This window comes from Anser brachyrhynchus (assembly GCF_964034855.1).
Source record: "Anser brachyrhynchus genome assembly, chromosome: 1".
Classification (NCBI taxonomy): domain Eukaryota; kingdom Metazoa; phylum Chordata; class Aves; order Anseriformes; family Anatidae; genus Anser; species Anser brachyrhynchus.
In genome coordinates this window covers 66,474,244-66,492,347 of record NC_137694.1, presented here as the reverse complement: position 1 = coordinate 66,492,347, position 18,104 = coordinate 66,474,244, and the positions used below count along the sequence as shown (strand labels likewise).

General features: G+C 50.3%; 1 protein-coding gene across 2 annotated transcripts in view; it reads right to left on the bottom strand.

Annotated features, from left to right (window-relative positions):
- Positions 1–1,036: 1,036 nt before the first annotated feature.
- Positions 1,037–18,104, bottom strand: part of CECR2 (CECR2 histone acetyl-lysine reader) — a 101,078-nt gene continuing 84,010 nt past the window's right edge. For both annotated transcript variants that reach the window (XM_080579628.1, XM_080579629.1), the window contains 7 exons: positions 17,813–17,939; positions 15,969–16,402; positions 14,618–14,746; positions 13,584–14,394; positions 10,087–11,470; positions 9,080–9,185; positions 1,037–8,818 (listed from right to left, as the gene is read on the bottom strand). In XM_080579628.1, the coding sequence (XP_080435754.1) occupies positions 8,813–8,818; positions 9,080–9,185; positions 10,087–11,470; positions 13,584–14,394; positions 14,618–14,746; positions 15,969–16,402; positions 17,813–17,939 (2,997 nt within the window). In that variant the 3' untranslated portion in view covers positions 1,037–8,812. The remainder of the gene's footprint in view (positions 8,819–9,079; positions 9,186–10,086; positions 11,471–13,583; positions 14,395–14,617; positions 14,747–15,968; positions 16,403–17,812; positions 17,940–18,104) is intronic.

The window sequence follows — 18,104 nt, the reverse complement described above, 5'->3', positions numbered from 1 at the left end:
GCATCCCTTTGCAGAGGCAGCCCGGGTGCCCTAGGATCTGGGCGCAGGAGGCGCAGATGGGCCCCGTGGCGCAAGCTGGCTACCCTGTGAAGCTGTTTTGGCAGGAGAGGAAGATGTGAGCAACAGCATCTGTTACCAGCCCGGGAGGAGACAGAGGGAGCTTTCACCAGCCACAGCCCAGGAGGGCAGGGGGGGCACACAGCATGCCGCCGGGAGCCCCCGTGCCCCCGCCTTCTGCCATCCATCCCCTGCTCCACATTTGCTGGCACCAACTTTGAAAGAAATCACATTAATTTTGCCCTGATGAAAAGCTGCTGGATCAGCAAAACGGAGCCACTTATTCAGGGAGCAGCTGAGCAGGGGCCAAGTGCAAGTCACCCCTGAGCACCTCCAGCAGCCGCCTGCAGCAGCACGGCCAGGTCCTGGTTTTGGTGCCGAAACCCCTGTGAGAAAGGGCTGGGTCAGCTCTCAATGCCCCTCTGCTCAGAGGGCTGCAGCCGCTGCCACATTTCACACAGGAGGTTTATTAAACAGCAAATGGTCTCCATAGGGATGCAGAGCTGCCCGTGGGCTCGGGCGGCTTCCCGCTCTTTTGACAGCCCCCGAGGGCCTCCATCCCCTACCCTGCCTGGCACCGAAACAGCACAAAAGGGAACCACACCGGCTCGATCAGTTTGTCCTTCACAGCAGCGTGACACCGTGGGCTTCACCCCGGGGCAGTCGCCCTTATTAAAGTGAAGAGGCTGGGGGGTGAGCGCAGGGCACCTGTGGGAAACCAGTGACACCACCTCCTTCCCACAGCCGGGCTGCTGGTAGGCAGACAGCTGTGCTTCAGAAGGGGAAACGATCCCAATTAGCTTCCCAGGTGCTCTCCTGTAAATGGTTTTCAGGTGGTCCGACTACCTCTGACCACAGCCCAGGGCTTTGTCTCTCTGAAAAAGACCTCTGTGTTCCCTTCCCGCCCCTCTCTGATCCCCCCTGCAAAGGAAGAGGGAGGACATCCCAAAGACAAGAAAACACACGCACAGCAAGGGTGATCGCTATTTTAAGAATGTACTTTATACAAAATAACCAATTCATATGGAAATAAAATCTACAGACCTCCAAGGATCAAGCTTTTAAAAAAGTTCTTTAAAAAAATTACCCAACACACAGTATTAAACTAACTATTGAGGTAACTGTCGCTCTTGGGGAACAAAGGTAATCAGCAGACCAAGACAAAATATACACAATATAAAAATAAATAGCATTCCCCTTTCCAGTATTGACCAGGAAAGTTCACACAACTTTGCAGCAGCAGGAGAGAGAAGAGGATCCCTGACACTGTGCTCTACAGGACGGGGAGGGAGGCAGGGGGTGAGAGCACGGAGCAGGGTGATGGCAGGGACAGCGGCTCCAGCCCAAATTTGTTCTTGCATGGAGAAATGTGCGCCTCCCAACCTGGCCTTTCCTTGGCTCAGCAGCACGGGCATCTGGCCAGCTGGGTTTCTACCTGAGCCGAAGATGAGCAGGACCAGCCCTCGGGCGTGACGTCCCAGCAGCCAGAAGATGACCCCAGGGCAGATCTCCCTGCCGAAGGACGCAGGCGTGGGTTGTTTTCACAGCTTGGGGGGACTCGTCTGTGCTGCAGCATCTGCTCACCCTCCTGGTGCCCCAGGATAGCTGCGATCAAGCTGGGGTCAAGCTTTTTCCCCCTTGGCTGCTGGGCCCCTCCCCACCAGCAACAAAACCCACAGCAATGCAAGAACAGCCTCACCCCGAACGAGAAAGGCCCCCATTTCCTCCTCAAGCCCCTGACAGACAGATTACATTCTTTACAAACTTACAATAATACAAAACAAAAACAACAAACCCAACCACCCAACATCACCCAATTGCAGAAGAACAGATGTAGTGGCACAGGCGCCCGCTGCCTCCTGCCCAGCACCAAGTCAAACAGCAGTGAGTCGCTCCAGGGTGCGCCCACCCCTCCTACCTGCTCTGAACCCAGGCTATGGACAAGGCTCAGCTCCAGCTTGCTCCCTTCCCACCCGCAGGAGAGTGACCGGCTCTCTGCTGGCCACCTCAATCAACCTGACAGCCACTGGGAAGGCAGCGGGAAGCACCTTGCTCCCCCAGAGAACTCGGGAGCCCCGCAGCGCATTTTATGGTCATCCTCTCCCTGACACAGCAGGGGAAGGTCGAAGCTGCACCGCTGCACATTATTATTGCTCAGGAAAATCAGGCAGCAGTGTTTGTTGAGCTAGCAAGGAAGAGAGGTAACGGGTTTCAGGGCTGTACACAGTGTGTATTTTTAACCAAAGCCACCTTGGAGGTAGACATGGCAGGGTCCCGTGCCACAGCGCCACTGCACGCGGGATCCCCGCAGCAGGGCCAGGAGCAGGTCCTTGTGCTGGCAGGGGGACAGACACCGCCATCCCAGGGCGGTGAACCCCGGGGGCACGCAGGGGAGCGCTGCTTAGCCACCGAGGACACCTTCACGTCACAAGGAGGGCAACCTGTGCTCCCTGCCTGCCTCCTACATGCATATGCAGAGACAGCTGGCAAGCTCAGCCGCCTGCCCTGCCCTGGACAGCGAGCTCTCAGCTCTGCATCTGACAGCCACTGACCGCAGCAAAGTGAGCAGAGGAAAGCGAGGAGAGAGGAAATGTCGGCGCATGACACGAAGGGTGACCAGAGGACTTTCCGGACTAAAAGTTGAGGCCCAGGCTCCTGTGGCTGCCTGACTAGCTTGGGAAGGGGAGGTGGCTCCTCTGACGTGCTAGGCAGTGCTCGATGCATGAGGTGTCTGCTGCCCCTCACTCGTCTGAAGGCCAAAGGAGCCCGTCACAGCCACCTGGCTCAACTTTGTCCACCGCAATGGAATTTTGCCCACACACTGAGAAGCGTCACTAAGTGTCACTTCTACTTAGATTTTTCCAATTCCTACCTTTCTGCCAGTGAGCCATGTGTTTCCAAATAAAGAGGCAAAGAACAGAGGCACCTGCTAGAACCGGTGACAATCCCAATTATTCCTTAGCCCTAATTAGTCCTTCGTCCCCTCTTCCACTGCTAGATGTAGCTCTCTCTCACTGGCTCCTGGATGCACTGTCCTCTGATATCCTACTTTTCAAAAAGAGGAAGACTTTTTCCAAAAGAAATCTAGGTCACCATTGCAGAATAAGGAGAAAAAACCCAAGTGGATTCAAGGCCAGCTGCAGTAAAACCACAAAGCGCTCCATGGTCTCTCAAATACTGCATGTGAGCAAAGGCAGGACAGCAGCCAAAAAGGGCATGGCATCACACAGCTCACTACTCCTGCGCTTTGAAGGAGCATTTGGATGTTACCTCCTAGGTTCAAATACATACACCATCCTGAATTATCTTCTCTAGGGGCAGACTGAGCTTTGCTCTCGCCATCCCAGCAGCTCCTATCCAAAGGGTCCCCCCAACGCCTTTTCAGAGCAGTGTGCTGGAGGGAGGTGGGCAGCAGAGTGAACACCAGAACGCTTAGTTCATTATGTGCTGGTTAAAAGCGTTTTCCTTCCGCATGGGCGGCAGGGGTCCTGCCAAGCCAGAGTGTGCTCTACCCCCATCTGTATGTTAAACAGGTACAGATGGGGAAAGGCTGGAAGGTCAACGTTTGAGATGCTTTCTTGGTTACAATAAGCACATGCTCTTAAAGCTTGTCACATGGCCTGCAGCTGCAACACCACTTTCATAGCCTGCTATCTCAACCTCGGCCGTGCAGAAAGGATACGGCACTCGCACACCTGCTGTTCAACCACCAGCACCGGCCTTAAAGCAAAACAGGAATTCTGCCAGAGCCGACTCCTCTGCTTCCCCTTACGTACTGTGGCACCTTCTCCGAAACTCCACAGCGCAACTCCGAGGTGTCTCCTTGGGAAACAAACACCGAGCAAAGCCACAGAGAGCAAAGCAATAATCCTGGCTCAACGCAGAGATGCACAGAAGACTGACAGAGATCAGCAGAAGAGAAAAATGCGGGTTGTTGTCTAATTATGCTTTCATTTTAAATGGAGAAGTGTTGGGGTGTAAAGAGAAAGGAGCTGCAGGGAAACCGCCTCAGTCAGCAGAATGAAAGACAGCCTCTGTGACTAGCTTTCAGATAAGACATCAAGCTGATAGCTCTCCAAGACCCTGAGAAACCACACTTACAAAAATATACACAGGAGATTTGCTTCAGAAAGTCTGCATGGGAAAGGCATTTGGCAGACGAGAAGGAATTAGAAGCTCTTCCAAGAAAAGTGTCTTCATGTACTTTAGAGTCACAAATCAAGCCAGTTGGGCCTTGAAACTTCAAATTTACTTTCCTCTTTTGTCCTCCTCATTGCAGACTGGTGTCTTGGACTGCTACCAAGTGGTTTGGTGGGTCACACCATGGAATTTATAAACTGCAAGCTTCTGCTGGACACAGCTAAAAATCACTGTGAAGCCTGAGCTACTGACCTTCTTAAAATACTTAGTTGAATTGCCAGGGTCTGTAGTGCTTAAGATGTCAAAAGCCACCAGAGTCCCAGGGGAAGCTTATACAATGGCATTTATAATGACAATCTAGCACCCAGGGAGCCTGTGAACACCACACACCATTCGCAAAGACAGAGGTGGTGGGAAGAGCGAGAGGCTGAAAAGCCAGAAGACAAGTACAAAGCTGCGCTGGGAATATTGGGAACTTTTGGCATGCTTGGCATCGTATTTGTTCTTCCTATTATACAGCCTTGTTTAACATGTATATCCATAATTACAGCAAAACACATCCTCCATATGGGAAAAGTAAGGAAACTTTGCAAAGTCACTAGCTCAATATGCTTTCTGAAAAGGGTCCAACTGGTAATATACTATATTACAACAATGCTGGGGGATGAGAAAGAGGGGTTCCAATCAGAGTCCAGAATATCTCTATATTCTGTTAAAATGTTATTTGAGAGAGTGATGCAAATACAACAGTCATCGGCAAGGACATTTTAAAACGCAGTTCCCTTGTTCCTGCACTGTAACACCAACTTATGGGAAAAAAGTACCATCCTGTGCCTAAAGGGCTGCCATTCCTCTCTTCTAAATCTCTACTTAAACCTGTCTCTTTCACAATATCTACAAATCGTCCTGCACAGCATAGGTTAGGAAACCATAAACAATGAAATTCATGTTTTCTGCTTCTCTCCACGTACTTTTGCTTTTGTTCTACCTTAGCTATCTGCTCCCAGTCCCTGGGGGCTTTGAGGGGTGCAAATTTTCAGTGGTTTGTTCAGATTGTACCTAGCGAGATAGAGCTCTCATTTTTGGGGGATGCCTCAATGTCATCACATAATCACAAACAAACAAAACCAACTAAACCAAACCCACAAAACATTTATGAACAAAGCATTTGAACGTCTGGAAACTCAGAGCTAAGGTTCCACAAGCAGCTCTTGATCTGAGCATGCCCTGTCCCCAGGATGTCGCTACAGCCCAGCCATAGTTCCCCCTACGCTACATTAGTACTTTTCTAATACAAACCATGTGTCCTCCCAATAGCAGCTTGTTAGTTGCTTTAATAAGAATTACCAACTACATCAAAAGCCTTTTACCTAGAAAACCTCCCAAGGGGAGGGAGTCAGTTTCACTACTGTTTCACCTACCCTCTGCAAGTCACCTCCTCCCCGGCTTTCCATTAGGTCAGGTAAGGGACTATACCTTCACATCTCATACTCCACGTAGGATCCTCACAGTATCTATCGCTAACACTCTACTACCCTCTCTGCACAGGCTACAAGCAATTCCTGCCTTTCTTATTCCTCCTGTTTTGATCTAGGATTGGTACTCATCCAAATGCCATGACCACCAGAAGCATGTTTTCAGTGCTGGTTCCAGCTGAAGACCAATAGTGCTTTGGCTTGTTCATTCTGTATAGCTTCAAAACCTCCTGTTCCACAAAGCTGACAACGAGCTGAAAGGCACTTCAAATATTTGAGTAGCTGTCCGTGATACAGAAGACACAGGCTGAAGTATGGCAAGGGTTGTTTGCAGAATCTATGTTCACATTTCCAGAATTTCGAATACTTTGCTACAAGCTACATTTCACAGTTCTTCTGTTTTTAATGAAAACGAACCAAATAAAGTAAAGATTGCTTGAAAAAGAGATGCAATAGTTTTCTCATTTGTGCTGGGTTTATTGGCCTGAATAGCAGTTATACTTGCATGCCTTTTCATAAATACCTATTACTGCTTCAGTGAAGGAAAGGCTAAATATCCAGACTTGCATTTCCTAGCAGTTGGGGCCCCTCTGAAAATCCACTGCCAACTGATAAGCCAGCAGTAGACCCTCAGATCTGGGACAAACTCAGATCAGCCACAGCATAGTTCTTGGCCGGGTAGAGCAGTTACCAGCTTCTCACTCCAAGAATAACCTTCAGGATTATCTATTCCAGTTTATACCAATCCACCAGTGACAGCTGTTCCCTGAGTGATGAACACTAACAGGGAAAAAAAATCTCCTTTTAGTAAAGTAATTGACATTATGCTGAAGTCGTCTTTTTGGGAGGAGCCTGCTAAGCCAGGCAACTCACTGGACTGAACAGAGAGCAGCTATAGTTCACAGGCTAGCTGCAGCAGTGAGTAAGGAGAAGTGAATTTATAAACACACTTGTGGGACTAGCATGAAGAAGTTTAACTCCTCTTAGGCTTGGAAAATGCCTTGGCTCTACATAGCTCATCAGAGGCAAAACTGTAGCAACAGGGACTGAGACTCATTTGTAAGGGTGGCACTAATATATCAGTCTTTCCTCTTTCTTTTTCAAGAAAGATCATTTCTCATCTTCTAGGCCTTTTGTGTTTCCAGAAGCTGAGGACAGAAGGAGTAATGGCTCAGTCAGATGCTACCTGCCATTTGCTCGAACAACTGTGCCAGCACATGGTCGATATACACAGCAGGACAAAGGTGGTGTGGCCGTGCATGCTAGTGCAATCCAGCTAATAGGGGTGACAGCACCATCCAAGGTGACGGAACAGTCAAAAATTCTCCAGAAACTTGGAGAATAAAACCTTCCCCTGGCTGGTACTGCTGACCAAAGGGCATACTGCTTTGTCCTCACGCGCTCACTTCTGCTGCCACTTGTGCTCCTGCAAGCACAATATGGCCAGCACATTGGCACGTCCTTCTTAACTATATATATACACACCGCTGTCCTTCCAGAGCCAGCCTGCACTAGGGCTCTGGTCCAACAGACCTTGCTGCCCAGTCTTACAGTGTAGCAACTCCACCTTGCTTTACCCCGGCTCCCCCAAGAATATTCAGCTGTGCTAGTTTCAAGATATGGATAAATAGCTGCAGAAGAGATGCCTACTGAACTGATTTGTCAATGAGGGGTTCCCCGTGCAGTGCTGCTGCTGGTGAAAAGTGCCTGCAAACCGAGTATTGCCTTTGAGGGAAGCCGCCACTGGCCCCGTGGTACTTGCTGCTACAACATCAAAAACAATGGAGGTAAACTGACTCAGCTCAAGCACACACCTCTCTCATCACTCACTGCCCAAGCCATTCCACCTCAACATCTGATTTCAAAATCAGTGCTTTCTGAATCACTGGCTTCTTGTAAACACCAAGCCCAACTATGCTGGCCAACAAACAGCTCACACTAGCAAACAAACCATTCCCCCAAAGCAGCCTTATGCTCCTACTTTCACAGGCAACTGAGAGCTGTCAGGAATCCTGGTGTGGTTTCTGCTTTGCTGCTGCTAAGAGGTGAAAATAGGCAAGGAAAGAGAAAGAAAGGAGGGACTTGGTTCCCCTCCTCAGGCAGGGAGAGGTACAGATCTGCACATTTGTTCTGCTGGACAGGTGCTGCTCCACACCCAGCTGCACTGGTTTCACTGAAAGAAGTCTAAGATGACCAATTGTGCCATTTTCTGTTTTCTAGAGCATAAATTACTCCTACAAGAAAGGCAGGGAGGAGGGTACTATGCTAACAGAAGGGACAATGCCATGAGTGTCCTGTCCTGGTTTCAATTCCTGGTCCTGGTTTCCTTGTTCCCCTATGATGACAGGGAGCTGGAAGTGCACTCAGGCCCTGGATCCAGAGGGGTGGAGGCAGGGGTGAAAGGGGGAGGAAGAAGAGAAGAGAAAGAGGAGGATATGTTATGCCCCTGAGCCATTCCTGCTATTCAGTCAAACAATTACCAGCTGGTGTCTCAGTTGCAGAGGACAGCAAGTCATCCATTGCATGTTCCCTCACCTCTCCCCACTCCCACAAAACCCTCACCCTTATCCTGAAAGATTTCAGCAGTGTGATATGATTGTAAACAGTTAAGGATTCCTCCAGTGCTAAGCCCACTACAAGCTGGGCCCACCCCCTCCCCCATTATGTACAATACATTCACCAACAACAGAAATTTATTTAAAAAGGCAACAGGTTAAATTCTGTAAACTGGATCCAGCTCCAAAACACACACGTTAATACTACAAGTAAAATTCCATCATCGTCCTCTTCCACCCTGAAAAATATACCTGAGTTTAGCAGTCAATGAAAGTTTCAGCCCCCACCCCCGCCCTCCCCACCCCAAAAATCCCTCAAACCCTGAACGAGACGCAGTCTCCGGTCACGGAAAGCCACTAGTTTGGCGATGCTCGCCCTGTGGTGGCGAGCCAGCTGCTCGGCCGGCTGGGGCCCTGCACCGCTCCAGGTTTCCAACACAAAAGCCGCCGTGGCACCATGCTCCACCGACCTGGGAAGCTACGTGCTGCTTGGGTGAGGGGAGGGTGGGAGGAAGGCCTGCCCCTCCTCCCCCTTGTCCAAATCACGTGTGGCTTTCGTCTTCATGAGGTCCTTCCTTCCTTGGACTAGCTCTGGAAAAGGAAGAAGAGTTGGAGACTTTAACTGGCAGCTTTAGGAAGGAACAGTCTCACGATTTCATGCAATTACTTTAAAGCTAGCGCTGTCAGCCCAGGTTGCGTTTTACAGAGACATCCCCAATTCCTCTACCTAACAGTGAGCTCACTTCCCAGCTTCCTCCAATGCTTCCCACTCTTAACAAATACTTTATTCCTTTAACTGTGAGAAAGAAAAAAGGCTCTCATCTGAGCTCTGCTCTCTTTGGCGACCCTTACTTGATCCAGAGGCAACGCTGATGGTTTTTGTGGCGTCAGATCTTCCCGGGACATGGTTGCTGTAGGCATCTTCGGGAAGGCAACTTGAGCCTGATGCATTTGCATTCTGGAGCCAGGTTGAATGGAGAGAGTTTTAGCGTATGAACATCAAGAGCGAACCCCATCTACTTGACCGAATGCATACACACACAACTTTCACATACAAGTACGCATTTTGCATGTCTTCTTTTTTAAGGCTTCCCCCCCAAACACAAACTTTAATTCCTGTCCCCCTCCCCCAATGACACAGCTGTAACCCCTCAACACTAGAACACTAGGAGAAAAGTCCTTTGGGTCCTTTTTCTCCATGTCTGCCTTACAAGATTTACTGCTCAAGTCATGATGGAACTATGGCAAAACAGTAACAGCTGAAGCACATTTATGAAGTCTGAACAGGGAATTTTTGAAGTAGCAAAATTTTCCTTTTGGAAATAAAACGTAATATGCAAAATCTCTGTGAGAATTGATTTTCTTTAAGGGAAATACGAGACAGAGAGGAAGGGCAAAGAAAGAAGAGGGTGACATTAAAGTAGAGGAGTTCATAACAAGAGGCTAACTTCCACTTCAGTTAGGTACTCTGTTGCACTATGAGAAAGATGTAATAAAATTCTTGCAAAGAAAATAGTATGAGACCCTTTGATTAAGGGATGCACAACACTGGACAACACATTAACAAAATACTGCCAGATAAAACAAAGCACTGGTGTGGAGATGGACAGGAGAGGCTAACAGGTCTCCATGATGGCTAAAATTATGTGTTTTAAAAAGCTGCAGCAAGACTCTCTTTGTTTCCCAGAAAGGTCTAAGGGACCTCTCACTCCAAGAGTCTAAGAGTAACCGGTTAGCCTTTCATAGCACCTGCCAGCTCCTCCGACTTCAGCCTGGGCCTTTCAAGAATACCCAGCACACATTGTTACCCAGGCATCGCCCCCTCCCACCTTGCCTTCTCACAGAAAACACGCTCTTACCCCGATGATCTATACAAGTCCTGGGGTGGCCCCCCCATGCCACCTCCACTGCCTCTCTGCTCCATCAGCAAGGCCTGAAAGTGACCTATGTTCTCCTCCCGGCAGCGGTACAGGGGTCCCTCCTGAGAGAGGCCGTTGGCCTGGCCAGAGGCTGGATGATGATGAGACAGGTGGGCATTCATGGGCGATCCATATGTCCTGGGTTGGAAATGGCTGGCGGGATGCCGGGATGCATAGGGAGAGCCAGTCTGTAGCATTACCCCGTGGGGAGGGAAAGCCGATGGCCCAAATCCCATTCCCGAACCCAGGTGAGGCGGGGGAGCTCCGTAGAGGAACTCTCCCGCTGCCACTGAGCTTTGCCTCTTTGTGGCTGCGTTGTGGTTGTCCAAATCAAGGAACTCTTTGGGACTCTCCGGCCGCTCCTGCGATTCCTCAGACTTCTCATCTTCAGGCCCCAGATCCTGCCCGTCGCTCGGAGAAACCTCTTTGGCACTCGCTATGTCCATGCGGTTGGGAGAAGCCAGGGCAGCGCTCAGTGCCTCACAGCCCTGCAAGCTGCTCACATTCCCCCTGTCGGAGAACGGGGGTCTGGCCAGGGGCGGGTGGCCACTGGGGCTGGCCTGGGGGTGCAGAGGCCTCTGCCAGTCCGAGTAGCCCTGCGGACAGGCGTAGTAGGGCGGTCGCTGGTAGTGGTGGTAGGAAGGTTGAGGCTGGGGCTGGTAGGGATAGGGCATGCCCTGGTGGGGCCGATAGCGGGGGAAGACCCCGGGGTGGGCGTTGCTCGGCTGGAAGCCCCGTGAAGGAAAATGCTGTGGGTGGGACACGGGGGGAGGCTTCCCGCCCATCACCGGGCTGAAGCCTTGCAGCCCTGGGTTGATGTGGTACCGTGCGGCTGAATTGGGGTACTCCAGACCAGGCATGTAGAGAGGGTGGAACTGGTTGGGGGCAGCCCCCACGGTGCTGGCGTCCATGGTAGGGAGGCCAGTGCCCTGCCCCATACAAGGCACGGCCGCTTCGGGCAGAGCCTTCCCCCCGCCGCAGAGGGGCTTCTCCATCAGGCTGGCGGCCAGCCCCTTCCCCTCTGCCGGCCCCTCACCCGCTGCCCCGTTCTCGGGCATGGGCCCTCCTCGCTCGGAGGCGGGCGCCAGGTCCCTCACGCAGCCCTGTGGGCCAGCATAGCTGCTCTCGGCCGGCCAGGCGCCTTTGCTCTGCCCTGCCTTCAGGTCGCTCTTCAGGCCGGAGCCGTCCCCCTCCTCTGGGGGCAAGGCATGTCGGGTGCACTCCATGGGCAGGGGGGGCTTGGGATGAGGTAGGAGTTTGGCATAGGCCCCGTCGGGAATGCCGATGCACTGAGCCTTCTCCTCCACGCCCGCCTGTGGCTCCACTGGAAAGAGAGGGGGGAAGCGTCAGGTGCTGGTCTTGATTTGCACGTCAGCCCTCCCCGCCCCACATGCATGCTCACCCAAGGCAAATTTGCCAGAGTAATTCCTGCTAGCTTAGCCAGATGTGCCAAAACAACCTCCTACCGTCTACTTTTGACAGCAAGAACAGCAGCCGCAGTCATGCTGGGTCTCTCTCCACTTTGGCTGCTGACACAAAGTCCCAGCCCTGATAAATCTCCAACATTTGGATGGAGAAAGGATGGAGAAAGTACCCCATCTTGCTGAACTATTCAAATGGAAGAGGAGTGACTTTCTAAACCAAGAAAGTGTTTCCAAAGACTTTGAAGTACTCCAAAGCCTACAACATCCCATCCTCTACTCAGATCTCTTCACAAGATGGCTGGAGCAAAGCATCATGCTAACTGTGGGCTTTGTGGAGCTGTAGTCCCCTTCTACAGCCAACACAGAGTTGCTCTTTCAGAGACCCATAGCAATTCCAAACTTTGCAAAGTTGGCTGATATTTTGAAAAAGCTCTTTTAAAAGTTACTCATAGGGTTGCACACCTCTCTTAAAAAGATGGGGCATGTAAACAGAATCCTTATGATTTCCATTAAGATACAGCCCCACTGTAGTTTGCAAACCACTTCCACGAGAGAAACATGGCATATGCAGGTTTGCTCTGACACATAGGTGTACAGAGGCTGCCCCATGGAGAGGCAGCTTTGGGAAATACTGCAGAATCCAAACGAGAGCAAGCTAAGAGACAGGGCTTTTTTGACTTTACACTGTGTTGCCCCCCCTTCTGGTCCACAAAGCCTGCTTGCCCACAGTTGGGCAAAAGCACTACCACATAGCAAGGTACTGTGAAGCTGATCACAGCCATATTTTAACCAACTGTGATTTGGAGATGCGGCCACTCTGCCCTGTAATCACTCAACGTCCTCTTGCAGTCTCTGTTCTATATCCAGCACAGTTAAATGATAATGAGTTTTAAGCAATGCCACACAAGGAAAGAGTTTCCTCTTAGTCCAAGGCACACAAGGGATCGATAAAAGATACAAGGTTTTTGATCTCTAGTTTACCAGCTAAAATTAATGAAAAAAATTGTTTTTGATCTCTAGTTTTTTTTGTCTCTACTTTAGGTTTGTTTGAAGTTTTTTTTTTTTTTTTTGATCTCTAGTTTACCAGCTAGAATGAATGAAATTCAACTAGAAAGAAACTTGTGGTGGCACACATGACATGCTGCCATCTCATCTGAACTGACATGGGTTTTCAGTGCCTTTCTGGCAGTCCTGTTCTGTGAAGATTTTGAGATGTAAAGCTCACAAGGCACATGTGCATTTCAGAGGAGAAGCCATACTGACATATATTCAAGGAAGTGTATTTAAACCATTTATTCACATAATGTCTTCTCTCCTTACCTAACTCTTTGCAGATTCAATTTTTATATTAAATCCAAGTGAGTTCTAGAAGCATTACAGACTGTGCACCCAAAGGCAAACTGATAACTTGCAGGCATAACTGGGCTGGAGAGGACCTCTGACAGGTTACAGTGAAATGAAGAAATCTTAGAAAAATCTAAGTGATGGCTGGAGCAGAAAAGATATTCTGATTTAGAATTTGAAGGAAAAAAGATGTGTATAAACTATGTGCCCCACAACTATTTAAACAAAAATTTAATCTTTTTCTAGAATAAAACCTGTTTTTGTTGCTGATCTTCAGCCAGTGTTTAAAATGGACCCCAGTGAGCCTGAAAGTTAGAGCATCTTTCACACTTCTCTGGTGGTGCAAATCCAAATAAAGCCACGTCTGCAGATACAGGCTTTGTGCATCTGCAACACACTTAAGCTCGGGACCCCAAGAGTCTGGAGCAGCAAAGCTAAACTATGGGGTGTTCCCCAACTCCTCACAAGCACCCACCCACTATGCGTGAACTCCCAACCCCAGGGCATAGCTCCTCACTCCCTGTGGCTGCTTGTGCACCCTTGATGTGTTCAGGACAGGCACAAGGCACATGGCTGCATTCTCTGTTGAGGTCCTACAAAGAGCCCGGCAGCAGCAAGAACTGGGGAGAAGCCTCTGGGTGGCTTCTAGTCAGTGCCACGGGGAGTTACCTTGGTTGCTCTCCGGCTCCATGGTCTGATCCTGCGAGCTCCCGTTCCCCATGACCGGCTTGGGGGGTGGCATGCCGGCAGAGGCAGCGTGAGCCAGCTGGGGAAAGGGTCCAGGGAGGTGTGGCGGGGGCGGCTGGCGAGGGTGGTAAGGCACGCCCGGCGGGCACACGCGGGAGGACAGCTGCTGCATCGCGATCATCTCTGGGCTGTCCATCATCGAGTCCCCACCCTGACACCCTCTCTGAACCTGAGCCGGTCCCCCGAATAGAGCAGCTGGTGGCTGTGGCATCCTCTGGCCTGCGGCTTTTCCGGGTGGTCTGATATACCCTGAGGGAGGCACCCCGTGAGGTAGGAAGTTTGGTTGCTCAGTCCACTGGCTGGGAGGCAGAGGAGGCCGTAAGGCCCGGGGCTCCATCATATGGCTGATGGCGCGGGGCTGGAGCGAGGGCGCTGGCCCCATGGGTGCCTTCTCCTCTGGCCCCACAGCACCCTGGCTGGCGGCACTATGGCTGCCATTCCACAGGGCCGGGTGCCCACGGTTCAGGTACTTGTAGGGCCGGTACATATGTCCAGGGGGCACCTCTGAGCCTTCTGGTGGCCTCACCGGAGGCCCGTTGTGCCTTGGAGGGAGGAAGCCCTGCTGGAACTGGGCTGGTGGGTAGACGGTGTCCGGAGGGGGGCCGCTCACACGCCCCAGCTGCAGGGTGCCAGGACGGGGTCCGAGGCCAGTGACGTGGGTTGGCCCTGCACACACCTGCTTCTCAGGGGCAGCCAGCCTGTGCCCACGGTGCTCGCTCAGTCCCACGGCCGGCTGGGGAGGGAGAGAGAGAGGGGTGGCAGTGAGAGGGAGGTGGGGAAAGACTGACACTGGTGTGCCAGCAGGCTGATCTGAGGAGAGGCAATGCCACCGCTGTGGCCATCGGGGCATCCCCACGCCATGGGGAGCAGAGGGGACCTCCAGGGCACTGGGTGCCTTGCTTTGTTGTTATGAAAGCAGACAGCAGCATATCTGGAAGCTTTTGTTTGTTAATTACCTGCATGGCAAAGTGCTGGTGCTGCTGAACCGGGTCTCCAGGATGGGGCTCTGGCACTCGTGGTGAGCCATACAGTTTTGTTGGATCTGATCCGCGCAGGGGACCAAACGTTCCTGGTACAGCTGGTCTCTGGGGGTCGGGGAAGGGAGAAGGAAGGAGAAATAAACCCATCTGTGAGATGTAGAAAAGCAGCAGAGCTGCTTCAAGCAGGGGGTAAGCCAAAACCAAAAGAGCCACACAGAAGAACAGACAGGCTTTTTTTGGAGATACCATGAAAAACCTGTAGGCCTTTCTACAAGATGACGTGGCTCCCCTGCCAAAGTCTATCATATATCCCTGAGCTCAGGTTGTGATACACTCACCTACCACCCAGCTATTCGGAAGCAAGCAAGACAACTGGAGGGGACAGTGGTTTATTCCTGTCCTTGGAGCAAACCACAAGAGCACGTAAGCAGAACAATGGGGAACATGCTGGACTTCTTTCAAAACACTTACTGGCTCCAGCTCTCCTGCTGGCTTCTGCTATCTGCATCACAAGAATCACTCTAAAATGTTTGATTTCCAGCTAAAAAAGTGAGGAATAGCCTGGATCTCAGAAAAGCAGCTGTCACACTACACCACAAGACATCATGGGTTAAAATGGAAGAGACTGTAAAGGATGGGTGAGGAACAGCCCATAGAAGAGGCAGAACAGGTGGCCCTCGGAGAGGAAACATCAGGCTAAAGGGAGGTCACTGCTGCAGCCCAGGGTGGCCTTATGTGTGGTTTTGTTTACTGCTTTTATAAATATCAAGGCACAGAATGCAGTAGTATGCAGATGGCACAAAGTTACCAGGCATCTGCAAACAATTGAGACAAAAGAAGGCTGGCTTGTTCAGCATCATAAACTGGAGGTTAAAAGAGGAAACGTGACTGCTTTACATGCACAATAGCGTACCTCTCTCCAGGGAAAGAAAGAAGTGGGGCAGCCAGGACTGCCCAACCACACATGGGTACTTGCCTGTCAAAAATGTTAGTAGACCGTTTCTAACTAGTGTGGTAGCGATCTAGTACAGCCTCCAGTTACAGAAGTAGCTACTCTTCTAGCTCCAGCTGCTCTTAACGTGGAGTATGTTATTTCCAATCCTGTCTCCTCAGCCAACTACACAAAGACCAGGTAAGACTGAACTGTATTGGTTTAAATTTAAGGGCTGAAAAGTTTCAGTTTGAGAAACCACAGCTCCGACCCTCAATCTCTGGGAAAGAATCCTTGCCACAAAGTAGGGATTCCACAGGAGAGAGTTTAATTCCCTTTTCCCTCCCTGCCTCCCTCCACAGGCAGGATTGATGAACAGCAGAAACTACTCCTTACCATCTGGCCGGGATGTGGCACAGGGCTGGGCATGCTGCCGTACTGCAGCGAGCGGGGGAAACCTCGCCCATTGGAAGGGCCCACTTCTCGAGAAGGCTGCATGGGGTTGCCACTTGGATCCTCTGCAGAGGACGAGGAGAAGGAGGAGGAGGAGGAAGAGGAGGAGGAAGCGGGAGCCCTCGAAGTAGCTCGATATGGTGGAGGTTTCCCTCCATTTTCCAGGCGCTGCTGCCTCTTGCCTGTTCCCTCTGGGTCTCGTGACCGAGTCCAAACATTGCCAGCGCTGGAGCGACCAGCCCGCCGGCTCCTCTTCTCCCGCCTCCCGTCTTCTCTGATCCAAAACTCCTCATCTGTGTCTCCATCTTCCCCAGGGAAGTGCTTCATCATTGCTCGGTGGAAACACCTCTCCAAGTTGTAAGCCATCTTGGTATATTCTGCCATCAAAAAAAACCACACCCAGCAACATCAAGGACAGAGCCTTACAGAGAGAAACAGTTAAGCAACACCAGACTTTCCTCATTTCAACAGGCAAATCATCTCTCCCCACAATTTTTTTTTTCAGGGAGGACTTTTGTTCCTAACTAGTTGACAACTGGTCTATACTCTTAAACTCAATAAGCAATGCAGCATCAGATTTGTTCAGTAACCCCACCAGAGGACAGGCACACAGGCATGACAAAGTACCATTAACAGCATGGCTTGCACAGTCAGCATTAACCTAACATCCCAGAATAGTACCAAGAATTACATTACGGCAAACACCACCTCTGCTTGCAGAGATGTGTGACCTGCACTGTTAGCCAGCAGTGCTGAGAAAAGAAACGTTAAATTCCAGCAATGTTATTTGATTCTGTTTAAGAGGCTTTTGCTGTACTGGTTCAAATCTCTGCTGTATGTTACAAGACAGAGGAAAAAAATCAGCAAAGATCATTTATCCATTTACAGTTTTTAAAGCACTTGCTGACCATGACACAAAAGCTACTGCAAATACCAGGGTCACGATTGTGCCATTTCCACAGGACAGTTCTGATCAGAGGGGCTCCTACTTTTCATTGGGATGGATAAGAAGGAAAATACATGTGAGAGGTGTCAATCACAAAGGCTTGAAGCAAATGACTTTCCAGTTGTTTCCACTGAACTAAAAGTTCCTTGGACAACAGAGTTCTCCCACTGGCAGTGCAGAAATGCTTTTACTTAGGGCCCACAGTGACAAGCTGAGAAGCTCTGTTTTCACTTTCAAAGCAGTGCTGTTGAGACATGGTTTGCAGCAGGGACCCACCATATGGGGAGTGACTTCTTACCTAAGCAACGTGCAGAATTTTAATCGGTGTGGCAATTAAACCCAGGGTTTCCCATTTGTGGGTTTATGCTATTCATTCAGTAGCCAAGGAACCTAAAAGATACATTTTCCATCTAAAAGGCTACAGACGTGGCTCATTTTTCACTTTTTTTGGGGGTACTCAACAAATACTGGGGGCTGACCAGACTCTTTATGTTCTTCAAAATGTGTTAGATATCATGAGACAAAGGAACACAGATGCATGCAAGCACACAAAGGAATGAGCTTGTAAAGAAAGAGAATTTCTCCTCTTTGTATGTTCTGCCTTCACCACCTATCAACATGGGAGTCCCTTAGTATGACAGGCCACATGTATCAGCATAACAACTGTGCTAAAAACCTGGCTAAATCCCCAGGCCTTATTACTCAGGAGCTTTCCTCCGGCCTCTCAAAAATATCCTGAAAGAGAGTAAGCACAAATCAAGTTCTGGTGAGTAGGTAGAGATCAGTGACTGCTTTAACTCAGCACTGGAAATAGATGAACTTCGCATCTTACTGCTCTTACCACTGCCTTCACCATTGTACTTAAGACAGTTCCTGAACATGGTCTTCATATCGCCCACGAATTCTTCCTTGGTGCAGTACTGACCTCCATTCAACTTCTTCTCCATGCTAGAGATGTCCATGGGGACCTGAAATTCAACAAAACTTCCCTTGAGTTACAGCAAGAGCAATGGGACTTACAAAGGTACATAAATTACTAGCTTCCTCACAGAGAGGCATGCAGAGCAGAGGCTGCTCTCCTGAGGGGCAGCCTCTCTTCTTGCATTTCCTACACCCAAAGGGACTACTGCTGC